General features: G+C 41.5%; 1 protein-coding gene and 1 long non-coding RNA gene across 13 annotated transcripts in view; one reads left to right on the forward strand and one right to left on the reverse strand.

The window, feature by feature from the left end:
• Positions 1–13,860, reverse strand: part of foxp1b (forkhead box P1b) — an 84,549-nt gene that overhangs the window by 5,804 nt on the left and 64,885 nt on the right. For 10 of the 12 annotated variants that reach the window (XM_088389546.1, XM_088389545.1, XM_088389544.1 and 7 more), the window contains 10 exons: positions 13,388–13,574; positions 10,656–10,763; positions 6,825–6,912; positions 5,912–5,995; positions 3,135–3,342; positions 2,979–3,055; positions 1,913–2,014; positions 1,367–1,488; positions 576–645; positions 234–400 (listed from right to left, as the gene is read on the reverse strand). In XM_088389546.1, the coding sequence (XP_088245672.1) occupies positions 234–400; positions 576–645; positions 1,367–1,488; positions 1,913–2,014; positions 2,979–3,055; positions 3,135–3,342; positions 5,912–5,995; positions 6,825–6,912; positions 10,656–10,763; positions 13,388–13,574 (1,213 nt within the window). Of the gene's footprint in view, positions 1–233; positions 401–575; positions 646–903; positions 1,074–1,366; positions 1,489–1,912; positions 2,015–2,978; positions 3,056–3,134; positions 3,343–5,911; positions 5,996–6,824; positions 6,913–10,655; positions 10,764–13,387; positions 13,575–13,860 lie in introns of all 12 variants that reach the window. The other 2 variants (XM_088389551.1, XM_088389549.1) reach the window with 2 other exon arrangements.
• On the forward strand, positions 8,870–11,203 carry LOC148391160 (uncharacterized). Its single transcript, XR_015861292.1, has 3 exons — positions 8,870–8,954; positions 9,100–9,302; positions 9,940–11,203. It is a non-coding gene; the product is annotated as an uncharacterized LOC148391160 (long non-coding RNA).

Raw genomic sequence — 13,860 nt, forward strand, 5'->3', positions numbered from 1 at the left:
GCGCTCTGTAATTTGGAAAGTGTTACATTATTCTGAGTTTTAAAACGCAGTTTATAAATTGTTAAAATAACAAAAGGGGGCGACTTCCTTTTTTTTTCCTTGTTGGTTTCGACAGAACCTTGTCAAAGTTTCAATTTCCCTTTTCTACTGGCACCATTCAATTTTGTTCATTGACAACATTTGCGGAATGGAAGATAGAAAATATTTTCAAGGGAATAGTATATGCCACTCACATAGCTGGCAGCGGCGAGCGTCCTGGGCTGCTGTCACTGCCGTTGCTGTTTCCATGGTCCATTGCTCCATTCATCTCTTCTCGGATGGCGTTTGCCAAAGAGTTGAGGGTGGGACTTCCAATGGAAGCAGTTGTGTATAGAGGTATGTTGTTCTCTGCCATCGAAGCCTGAAATGCAGGCAGGCCCCGAGCATTAAACCGGGAACGGAAGAGACTTGTCAGCACCTTCTCAGTCGCCCATCATTCTTTTTAAACAAATACATCGAGCCATGACTTTAAGTGACTGAGGAAATCAAACCGAAAGGCGTGTTTTGCTTCCCAGAGGTTGTTTTTCTATTTTCACCTGGAATGCAGCGGAGAGGGCCGGCCCATAGCCAAGGCTTGTCTGAATATTCTTCACCAATGCTGGACTCCTACAAACATAAAAATTGAATTACCGCCACTTGCTTGCACCTCAGTTACGGTATCATATTTGCTAATGAAAAATCAATGCACTTGGCGGGAGAGCAAAATACATTTAGTGGTGGAGGAATGACAAATTATCTTTCAACACACTGAAGTGCATGGCAAGCGAGAACAAGTTGAAGACAAAAGCATGACGGTTGACCGCATTCACAGCAACACTGATGGGGGAGCATGCATGGTTGGTGGTGGTGGGGGGGGTGGCTTACTGTACAAGCAGCTCATCAAAGTTCACGTCAGCGGCGTATTTCCGAGGACGGCCTCGCTGTACGTGTCGGCCGTGCTTAAACTCCTCATCATCAACGGTCCAATAGGACCCAAACTCATCTTCTACTCTCACAAAGCACTTATGCAGGGAAAGGTTGGTGCGAACGGCACCCTGGCAAAGCCGACCGGTGGGGGGGACAGCCAGATGCGGATGCAGTGTGTGACGACACAAACCACGGACGGACACACACACAAACACAGGGGGGGGGAGAGGAGCACAATGAAAATAAGACAAAGCCGCGGTGGGTTACGGTGCATCACCAAAAGCCTTCTGAGAGCATGGAGGGGAGGCACGCCCAAGCAAGCGGGGACTTTGGACGATGTGGCACACAGACAATGAGATGGAGCAGCAACAGCGGCAGCAGCGGCCCTTTCCCATCGAGGAACTCAAACAAACAAACCTACCCACTGATCTTTTGAGGCCGTCTCTTTTGGAACTCTATTTCGTCCACTGTCCACACAGCCCCTTTTACGTTTTCTACCCGCACAAAACACTTGTGTAGACTAAGATTATGCCGGACTGCATTCTGCAGTTGTGTAAAAACAAAGAGACAAAAAGGTTCTATCAGTAAACATCTCTGCATGAGGAACACTTCATTAAAAAATAAAAAAAAAATACACAATTTGCAATCTTTGTCACGAGTAAGACTGGGCATTGATAATTTGCCTTTTTTTTGGTCATGTTTTCTTTTTAAATTTGGTTCGGTTTTGGATTGTGCGTCTATGAGCTCATTTGTGGTTTAGTGGAAAGTGAAGCCACCCACCAAGTGAGCATCCCAACAAATTACAGCGAGATTGTTTATGGTCCATTTAAATGCAATAAGGAGGGCATTATCAGGCATTTGGTAAAAGTAAGGATCAAAGTTAATACATCATTCTTGAGCGGAATTTCATTGTGACAATATGTCATGTAACAGCTTGACTACGTCAAATGATGAACAGAAACGTTACCTTCCACGTCGCCGCATTGCGTCTGAAATATGCAAACATTCGTGTGAACCAGTTGTAGATTTCGTTTAGCGTTAGCTGCTTTTCTGGAGATTCGAGGATCGCCTGGGTAAGGAACAGTGACAGAAACAAATATTTCAAATGTTGCCTCCTTCACAAAGTAATAAATAAATCATAAGAAGCCGTGTGTGTGTGTGTGTGTATGTGTGCGTGTGCGTGTGTGTGTGTGTATGTGTGTGTGTGTGTCTGCAACAGACAATGCCCCCCCCATCCACTTTTCATTCAAATAGCAGATTTGAATACATTTTCTTTTGTGGGTGTACATGAAGGGCATGGAAAAAAAAAACATTTCTCAGGCAGATTACAGGGCAGCAATTATGGCCAGCTCAGATTAATTCCTGAGATTCCAGATTAGTGGGAGCAAGCCATAATTGACTGGCATTCTTAAAACAGGTTCATCCCTACTCTTGTGTGAAATGAATTTGCTTATAATCACCCAAATGCTTAATCACATGAAATTTTCATCTGCATGTTTTTGGAATCTCGTATGCATGCAATCACTTGAGGTTGACTAATCAGTTAAGTCTACATCCAATCAAATTTGAACAAGAAACACAGAGAAACTAAAATGTCCCCTAAAAAGCTGAATTGAAATTATTGGAGACACCAAGGCCCTGATTTATTAAAGCAAGAACCAAAATAGTGAACAGTTGTTAGTGTGTGTGTTGAAAATGATTGACTAAACTTGTGAAGACATTTTACAAGTACTCCAAATAGCAGCTGTTAAATTACGTGTTTGTTCAATTGAACATATTTCACTCGCTGCTGGCAACAGGTATAAAAATGCCGGTGATTTGTTTTGATAAACGTCTTTAAGAATGAATAAAATGAATCACGTGGTAATTTAGCGTATTTGGCAAACACAATTCTGGATGTAACCAGTTAGCAGAACAGTTTACATAACCATTTGCATGAACGATTAATTATGCAGCAGTTTTTGCATGTGTAAACTGTAAGTAGATGAGGCCCTAAGTGATTCCTGAAGAGAAAATAGTATGTAAGACATTACCTGTCTTATTAATGAGGCGTACGTGAACGGTGGTCTAACATCTGCATTCATGTAAAATTCTTTGTTCTGGCTGAGATCTGCAATGACAAAAAAGGTTGAAGGAGAATCGTTACACTGGGCAATACCATTTCAAAAAGAGAACATATGTTTGGGTACCTGGAGAGATGGGCATGTTGTATTTTTCAGAGTAACGCCGTCGCATGGGGCCCATGCTGTGGAGATTGTTGGCTGTGATAACAGAGTGAGTCTGCGAAAGGGGTGTGAGCGGCGCTGTGGGTGTGGTCGGGGTCTGGGGCAGGCTCAGCGGAGGAGAAGCTTCAGGAGGGGTCGACTTTGACAATGTAATGTTGGACACCAAGTTGAGCTACAAGAAAGAGGAAAAATAAAGATAAGCTCATTTAGTGCCTCCATGTTTCGTCCTGGTTTTTTTCATCTTTTGTCATTTTTTTTTATAAGTAGTCCGAGGCCTGTGTCAATGCTGGGGCTAAGTTATAATGTCAACAAGGTAAACTAATTATGACAAGTGCTCAGAAGGTGGCTTGAGGCAGCTGGAAGCAATGTCCAGCCTGACAAGTAGAAAATTTGAGTCTGACCCTTGCTCCAGCTATTAATTTGCAGGCAAACGTATGGTACACTTAATTTGCAATAAGATTGCTATTGTCAAATTAAACATTCTATCTGTATAAAATATTTTTATGTGTTGATAAACACATACGGCTGAAAGTTAGGCCCCAAACACAAATTTAACTTCATCAACCAAACAAACAAAAAAACAATCTAAAGCACATTGAACCAACAAAATTGTAGTAACGCTGAAAATGTACATTGAAGCACTCTCACCAACAGCAGCCAGAAAACAGCTATTGCAAATGATGAAGCAAATAAATCACATTCGCACAATGCTATCAATAGTACGTTGACTTCTCTTGGTGAGGATTAGCCTGCTTTGTTTCTTCTTTCATCCATATTCCCCGGCCGTAAACACGGAGAGGTTGCAACAATAGGCCAGACAGGCTGGTAATAGCCTGGCCTTTGTTTGCTTCACCATTTGGACTCACTCCAGCGTACAGACAAAATGAGACTTCAGACTGAAATTAATTAAATGGTAATTGGTGATCTAATTATACTGGCTTTGACTCTGCAAGCTGCTAAAGAAAATAAACAAAAAGTCCCTCCTCAATTATGTATGGCGTTAAAAGGTCAGATTTTTGACAAGAATGCTTAGTGACACTCAGCGCAGGCACAAGCACGCGCCGGGGATGTAACGAGTTTGTTTTTAAAACCTGCAACCTCATCTATCTTATGAGAATAAAATGAATCCTGTTGGGTTGATGTTTTACACGCACACCATCAGTGAGCATTAATCATAATCGAAATGACAATTTGCTGTTTTATTGTGTCACCTGGATACTTTTACTTTTATCATCTAATATAGCAGACCATTGTGTAACAACCAATTTACGGGAGATGAGTTTGCATTCATTCGGCAGGAGGTTTTCTGGGGGGTTATGATATCTCTCACTCACTGGGGGGGTCACGTCCATGACCTGTGTAAATCCACCAATCACCCAGCCAAGCCAGACATCCAGTTCCAGCACATGATAGCAGATTACGTTGGCTAATGTAAGAAGTTTTTATGAAAGGAGCCTATTAATTTGCATAAAAATCTGAGCTCCCCTTGAGAGCGTTCTTGTTGAGTTCTGACACAGCCATTTTCGCAGGCCCCGGGGAGACAGCGATGCTATCGGCCGCCTCAGCCACTTTTCATATACAAATGTCCCGGTGTCAAAACCCACTTTTGGCACTCTAATCTACACGATCAGTGTGTGACACAGAGACAGTGTTAACAGACAGTCTTTTGTTGTTGTCTTTTGATGTCTCCAGGCAAGCTATGTTGATTCTTACTGCAGAGACAAGTCGACATGTCGCCTTTGCACATCAATAGGCCACTGTAAATAAATGATCCAAGCTGCACAGTGTCATGAGACACACGACTCTTGCTTGTCTATGGTGCATTTATGTCGGCGACTTTGTGTGTGTGTTTCGTTTTGAATTCAGGCACTACAGCACAATGATCTTTGACTCGTGGTGTGATGAAAGAAGTATCATTCAGACTGTTACATGGTCCCTTCAAAAACATGACAGAATAGCCCATCCCATTAAAATGCCACATGCTAAGCACTTGTGTCAATAGGATAAGGATTACACTGCTGCAAGAAAGCTAATTATAAGAAATATATACAGTGTGTGTGAGTGTGTATATATATACACATACACACACACACACTATATACGTATATATATACCTCAACTGTTTCCTCGCTGATCGCAGCTTTATATTATTTCTAGGAATTATTTCTTTTAAAATAATCAGTAAACCCTCATCCCTCTATTTTAAAATATTTTATTTGGAAAAAAAGAGTGCTTTTTTTCAATATATCAATTTTGTTTAGTTTGTTCATAATCACACCAATTAAAATTTTATTTGAACTTGATTATTACCTTCGTTTTAATTTTTAGTGTAATTGTGTATCATTTGGATCCATTGTCATTGTTATCTAACAGGACACCTTAGACGTTCTTGGAGATGCTTTAGTGATGACTGTGATCCAGATGTCAATTATTTGGCTTTAATAATCAATAGTAATAACGATAAAAGATAATCTCATGGGGCAAAGAGGCAGAGCTTCTATTCAGTTACCGAGACGAAGCTGTTTGTGTGCACTTTATCTCTGACACCAAATTGAATCTTGGATGTCAGCAGATGTGCTCCCAACAATATCTACTGCCTCCCTGGAGACAACAGCTGTTTTTATTTAGTAGATAAAATAAGAAGACGGAGGGCCAGATTAATGGATACATATGTGCCAATTAAGACTAACAAAAGAATGGCGGGGTGGGGGGGGTGGTAGACGTACGATGGGATGGCTCACCGGTTGTGGCGTGGCTTTGGGCTCTGTCGACTTCACATGAAGGTGTGTCATCATTGCTTGCAGACGTTCTTTGTCCTTTGTGAGCTGGAAAGGAGGACAGCACATTTTTATTTATTTTTTAAATGAGTACAAACACTGCATTATCATAGTGACAAACATGTTTTTAACTGTGGTCAAAAGAATTTGGGTTTGCTGCTCAGAGTCAACACCAAGCAAAAGAAGAACTGTGTGTTTGATAAATGTTCACTCCAGCTCTTGGAATATTAAACAACCAGAAAGGAAATAAAATGAAGCCATAGAATAAAACAATTTAGATGATTTTTAGTAGTACGGGTTATTTATAGGAGATACTCCCTATTTTAACCTGTCAATGTCTAATTGAAACTAATTTAGTAGTCCATTTAAAGTCCCTCTAAAAATCAGACAATGTGAGTGATGGCTTATCTTTATGGAGAAATGTTATAGACTTTTTTTCAGAAAATCTAAAAAACCTGTGATAAATAACAATCCAGAGATTTAACAAAGGAAAAGGATCTTTTGTCTATTTCTTGTTATAATTCATCACTGAGTTTTTTCTTTCCATCACCTCTATGTGAGCGATTTCTGATTTTATTGTCTGCGCAAAAGATTAGTCATAAATAACTTTTAAACCCAGTAATATACAAAACGTAATTATCTTCTCTACTTAGCTCCCGGCTCTTCATATATCTTTTTCTAGCTGTCATGCATTCATAACACATTTTTAATGACTGCTTACTTGCCAATGTACAAATTTATGTCATTGGGCGTCTACGGGTGACCCCGTGGTTGATGTCAGACGAGCTCGGGAGTGGTGGGGGGGTGTTCGACGCAAAAGCATTGTCAGGAGAAGAGGACATAAATATTTGGTCCAAAGCAAAAGCCGAGACAATACCTGCAGCTCCAGCTGTTGCACGACCTGCATTTGCACCCGACACTGGGCGGTGCTCCTGTCATCCAAAGCGTGCTCATTGTTAAGATGCCTGGAAAACAAAACACAGAGCAAGAATAAAAAAAAATGCATGTGTCACTTTCACCGTACAGCAGCTTGTTTCAGTTGTTTGATGTCAGAAACAGTCCAGTCAAGTGGCTTTTAACGATGCTTGCGAGGAGCTGCAAATAGCTGGGAAGAGAATAATGCTGTATGGAGCTGAAATATATCCAAGCAAATTCCTTTTTAGTATAGATGGATGATAGTCAGTGTTATATGGCAGATAAGTGGAATGACTGAAGAATTGTAGAATTTGCACTGGCATTCGGATTACACGACATTTGCATACATATCTGTGTCCCCCCCCTCTTTATTTATGTAATTAAAATATATCTAAATATTTTAAATAAAAACCTAGGCAAACAGAAGAAGCAAATGGGAGCTGTCACCAACTTGAGTTATGGATATAATTATATGTGATCATCTCATACAGGAAAATATATTCTCTTTGCCGCTACTTTTATAACTAATCTAAATAAGTAGCTCGGCAGGCTCCAGACAAGGTTTTTTTTTCTTTTTTTTCCCCCAGTGATTCATATAAAATGGTGCAGATAAGGTTCACGAGTGAAGGAAATATGATTGGAGGAATTTTATCAGCCGCCGCATGAATTACTGTTTGAAAATGCTTATGCAGGGGCATTTCATTAATCATTTAATCATAATCCGAGCAGGATGTTTGAACTGATTTCACAAATACCCTTTCATTTCACTACTTCATTATGCTCACTAATGGATCCAATATATTATATATATATCATAAATTATATCACATCTTCAGTGACCATGTAGGTCACTGTCACCAGGCTCGTCTCGGCGGCGCCCGGATTTTGAAATACACTTTTTGCTGTCGTTCACAGCAAATCAAAAATGGTCAGTGACGGCATCGTGGGGGGATGCTTTTTATCATAACTTGTATTAAATATATTTTTGCTCTTAATTCCACTTGTACACTGACACATGGAAGGACATTATGAGACTGGTACTTAAAATTCATTATTGTGTTGCTGCACAGCATTAAGATAAAACCTTCTAATTTCCACTTCTACCGATTTCTACGAGCTTTCTGTTAATTTGCGTCAATTCAATTTAAGTAGCTCTGTAAACGAAGCTGGTAAATATTTCGGTGTGTAAAAATGTTCAAAGAAGAAAATAATAGGTAAGGATGCTTCAACTTCAATTTAAGCGGCACAGAGTGAATTTTCAATGAAGGGCAGCCGACGTGAGCAGCTTTGAAATTTCTCCGTTCATAGGCGACATATGCCCCGCTTCTTTTCATCCTTTGTTACATTCCACTTTATTTCTTCTAATGACATGGAGAGTCACAGTGCATAATTAATAGGAAATGAAATATTCAAATGGCCCTAATGCAGCCTTGAGAGAACTGTCTGGACACGAGAGCAGCGGCGACGGCGAATTGACAACGACGGAGACTATGAATGTTGGCGTGTGTCACTTTTTGGACTTCAAATGGAGCCACTTTTAAAAGCTCCGAGGCAGACTGACAATGTTTCATGTAAATGGAACAATAAAACAAGTCACTCAAGACAAGCCTGTGATGCAATCCTTTTTGTATGTCACTTAGTTTGCCCGTCATTTTTATTCCTTTGCAATTACTGACAACAGAAACTAGACAAAGTGATCTTAAGGTCAACATTTCTTTTTCCCACTGAATGTTTTGAATTCGAATTTACAAATGGATCATTTCTGTTCTAGGCGTCATTTGATTTACAGCTATGAACACGAGAATGAATTTCAAGTGAATCCATGTGTATTTTTTTTTTTAATTCATCATGTTCTGCCCTTGCTAATCTGAATTGGGAACGTGCACGTGGATTTTGGCTTGCAGACAGAGCAGCACTAGAGGGCACTGCAGTGTTTTCCTGGCACTGACCCCTGGCGGGACACTGTCGATTTCGTTCTTGACCGCTCCCCCCCCCCTCCCCACTGAGCTCTTACCACACACACCCTGTGTGTTCAGCACAAAAACAGGAACGGGGATTTGGTGCTTTGTGTTTATCAAGATAGTGAACCAAGGTATGTCATGTTTTCTTTGAAACAGAATAAATACACACACAGTTTAAAACAACATTTGAGCCCGGTGTTGGTTGTTACTGTTGGCATGTGCCGCTGAAATGTGGTTGACATTAAAGTCCTTCTCACCTTTCTTTCTGTCTGCTAGGCAGTGTGTGTGCTGCTGACTCAACACTCCCAGATTGATAGAGCTTGACTTCAAGTTTCAACAATCCCTTCCATCCTCTGACATTTTAGTCCACTAAATACATTTTTTGTTGTTGTTGTCATTTTTATTCTTTTCAGAGGCCCGCAGCAACCGTTGCCTGGCTTCATATGGAAGCGCTTAAGGCTTTGAGAGTTAACACCTTGGTGAGCTGCACGCACACTGGCCTGCTGTTAGACAAAGACGGCTTTGTGGAGACTCTCCCCAAATGTTTTCTTAACATGTTCCAAGCAGTTTGAGCAGGCAACTAAAGTAAACAAGATGTTGCCATGATAAAAACACTTGTAAAAACAAAGCCGAGCGCACTTACACACATTGTTAGGGAGAGTTCGACTGTGTGTGTGTGCCCAGAATTTTATTCCCTTTGCTTGTATAAACAAAGGGCGAGGCAATGTCAGAATACAATAAAGAATGAATGATTTAAAGGCACCCCCAAAGGAAAAAATATATGCCAGGGTATTTGGATGTAATGCACATTTTAATACAAGTGTTGCACGTGACGATTGGATGAAAAGCAAAAGCTACCCTTCTGTTTAGCAAACTGCACGGCACACTTTCTATTTATTAGCAAACAAGCCTCCGTCGTAAGCACTTCAAAGGCGAGCTGCAATGGTGTGGATTTATGCAAACGATCAAAAGAGGATTCAAAATATTGACAAAGCATCAAAACTCGCAGTCATCTCTTCAGGCTGCACCGCACGACACCTTTGGCCCCGCGTCTGTTGGGAGGCTGTGTGAGCGCTTGTTTTGGGATAATGGAATTGTGTCATATCTTGTTTAAAGTGAGACTAATCCGGGGTGACAGTGAGCCATTGATCTGCTGCCACGCCGCAGATGTTTTCATCCTCTCCGTAACCATGGCGCCGTTATGAGCTGGATTAACAAGAGCGCACCGCACACCCCAAGCTTGATAAGCAAACGCGGGGTCTCAAGCGAGCCAATCGTGATGTATAACAACAACGGTCCGCGCCTGGCTGAACATGCTCTAATCTATTCCTGACGTGTCATTTCAAAGCAGGTGTTTCTGTCTGAGATAGAGGGCTACACAGCGATGGAGTGGACAACAATTCAATTCAGAAAAAAGTGTCGAAGCAGAAAAGGAGAACGCGAGGACATACGGCGAGGAAAAGAAAGACAGAAATAGAGCACAAAGCAGTCAAAGGCAAACAACAAACCCCCGTGGTCCCCATGACAAGGGCAAACACGCAGCGCGCCCAAAGTGTGGCCTGCTACGGATAAACATCCTACGGTTGTTTGTTTGGGAAAATGCTCCCCGTCACCATGGGAACTGCACTTATCACGGGAATTAGAGGCCCATGGCGTCCTCCGAGGGAGGCCCGGGCTCCGTACCCTTGTCAAGAGAGAGGACCGTCCCATGCAGGCTCAGGAATAACAACTAGCTTTTGCACGGATGGTGCCACAAAAACATGTAATCGACCCATCGCCGAGACACACGTTTGGAAATGGAGGAGAGAGCTCCGAAGATGCCTTTTACTTACTTCAAGAATGAATGGAAATCATCAAACACTGCTTCGCATCCGGGCCACTTGCAAACACCGTGACCATAGAGAGGATGGCTGTGGGGGTGGCAGTCTTCAATGGTGGATCTGAAGGAGAAATGCAGAAGGGGGGGAAAACAATGCAACTTCATTTATTGCCACAATTTGAAAAGCAACAGATCATTTTTAAATTGAGCACAAACTGTAAACATTTCCATCTCAATTCACTGTACAGTATCGATTTACTGTCGCCAGCCATAGCAGGGACATCTTTGCAAAACTCACTCTACATCTTCCATATGGCAAGAGGTGTAGGAGGAATGTTAGCCCAATATGCTCTTGAGAAAAGTGGAGAGACTAGCATGAGAACAAGACAGTCCGCCATATGGAAACAAGCACGACACAACAGCCTGAGGGAGCGGCCTGTATAGCTCCCACCTGCGCTTCCCAATGGTGCATGGCGGTGCTGCTGCTGCTTCTCACCTCAGCTGATGCTTTCCAAATACTGTACTGAAAATGACACGATTTATAGTGTCTAACAATTGGTGTAAAAAGTATACCGAAGTCAAATTCCTTGTTTAGCATGCTCAAACATGGCCAATAAAAATTCTTGAATCTTGAATCTATAGTGACTAATCTTAATTTACCACTATTTTGCTATTTACCTATTTTTTTTCCTTTTTTAATTTATTACATTCTTTCTGAGCACTCTTGTTTGGTTGAATTAATCTGATTTTCAAACATAAACAGCAATAAGTATCAGCGTGCGCAAAGAAGGGGTATTTTAGTCAGCGGATGGCTAAACAGAAGAAGAGCTTTAAATGTGAAATATACTTTCTCTATTTTTGAGAAAAAAAATCTTGAAAAGAAAATATCCCATGGTCCAATGGATTGTATTACATTTGATGTGCACCACTGACAAGTATTTCACGATGCTCAGTTATGGGGCAGCCTGAGGGTAGAAGGCGTAAATTATATTATAACCGCGAGCAACCATGTCATTGGTTTCTTTTGGAGACGCGAGAAGAGAAAGAAACAAATCTAAAGCCTTTGCTGCCCAGTTTTCATAGGTTGTGATCTATGTGCAGAAACAGAGGCCTGTTCAGAGCCTGTTTGTTCTTCAAGACGACTCGGCGGCAGCACGTGCCGCGGCTTCGGTGTGTCAAGACGGCAGTGATTGAATTTCTCCTCCTTCCTCGAGACGGAAGCGCAAAGCCGATGAGTGATTCCTGTGGATGCACTTAAGGTTTTAGTTGCAGGCGTCGTCGTGCCTGGCTAGATTTGATATGACACATGAAACTAACTACACGGTACTTAGGGCCCGCTGTAAACCAATCTGAAGCCGGTCGGGAAAACAGGTCCATCAGAAGGGAGGCGTGTTGCTGTTGCTTGACAGAAGGACTTGCGAAACCACATCAATTAAAAGTTCATTAGCTTCAGCATTGGCAAGACGGCAGGATGCGCTCGTCAGACTGGAATTTTAAATGCATAGATTACTAGGCGGTTCTTTCTTTGAAATATGATCAATAACGGCGTTGTGTAAACATAAACTTGATCTTCACAAACAAAGGTATGTTCAAATGCTATGAACTGTCTTTTTCAATTTTTTTAGATTCTGTAGTATCTGTTATTTTATTATTATTATTAATTCATATTTTAAATTTTTTCATATTTTGTTATTTTATCTGCTGTTAATGAGCAATGATTTATGACACAATTCGGGCGAAAAGAGTCACCTGCTTGCTTTTCTGACAGATCTAAGATACGACGTATGACGACATGACCAGCCTGAGAATATTCCATCTGAATGCTGTCTTCACCTAAGCTTTCGTCCTAAACTGCCGCTGACATCTTTAATCTCTAACACTCAGCGTTCGCCAGCCCGAGCGCTATGTCGTCTTCCATGTTCCGTGTTTTTCTGCAACCCATGCTCACCTTGTTTGCTCACTTGTGACCATGTGCGATGGAGTGAGTGAGTCAATATCACCCGCCTACACGATGCTTCAACACACGCACGCACTGCTGTGAGCCAAATGAAGCACCGGAAGTCAGTGGATCGCATTATTTTCTACTATATAAAACCTCGTGTTGGCACAGGTGAATCTTTGAAACTTGGAAAAAAAATGTCTGAATTAAAAAGCCAGCCTTAAACCGACAAGTCCCATATAGGGTTACCAAATGGAAAGAACTGCAAATGTGTCGTAATGTTCTCAAGTAAAGGCAATGTGAATGACAGAAAGGCAGACTTGACCCCCTCATTAACACTACTGAAATATTAAATGAAATATAAATTAATCATAAACATGGCAATGCCTGTGGGGGACATTGCAATATGTGGAGACTCTGCAAGATTATGCGACTTAATGAGAAAAATGTAAGAAAGTACATTATATGAGATCTCCGACAATGCCGCTGTGTCCTCACTGATGAGGAGCCACTGTAAGATTATAGAAAAAGCAAAGACGAAAAGGGAGGGCTGGATAGATGGATAATGTATGTTCAATGGACATGTACATTAGGCACTGCCACCACTTAAAATTAAATATAACACTAATGCCCAGACGTTCTGCCTTTACACAGAAAAGAATTTCATAAAATAGAGGTAGTCCGAATATATTTTGCAATGTCAAATTAATACCGTTCCAACTGTGCAAAATTAAATCACAGAATTTTTGTGAACCGGCTTTTTGTGAGCGTATGCAAATGATGTCTGACAAAAAGGAAGGGCTTACACTTCTCTCTTATGACTCATGTACTGGCCGTTGGTGGGGGTATGCTGGTTGTGGAGAGGGTTCTTTGGCGGGGCCGGCGAGGACAGATCCAGACCCCGGTGGCCGTTGTTGCTGCCGTTGTGCTCCTCCTTCACGTGAGCATTTGTCACCTCCTTCCATAGCTGTTGCAGCTCTGCGGGAATCATGCCTGCAACAAACAAATTGGATCATCAAATCAATTAGCGGCTAATCCAACTCTCGTCCTCGCCGTTTAATTCAATCATTTGTCTGTAAACAAAACCGCGTATTAATTAGAATCCCAAGCAAGTACTTCTCCCCCCTCCTCAGTTCTCCTGTCATCTGGATAATGTTTGTATACACAAATCCCTTCGTACTCACGCAAATTTCATGCCCAGAGTAAAATCATTAACATTCAGACAAGGCATGAAATCTGAATAATGGCCATCATTTCGGTGTCGTGCGCACACGACAAT

This window comes from Syngnathus floridae, chromosome 11 (assembly GCF_059516105.1).
Source record: "Syngnathus floridae isolate MCC-2025c chromosome 11, RoL_Sflo_1.0, whole genome shotgun sequence".
NCBI classification, from domain to species: domain Eukaryota; kingdom Metazoa; phylum Chordata; class Actinopteri; order Syngnathiformes; family Syngnathidae; genus Syngnathus; species Syngnathus floridae.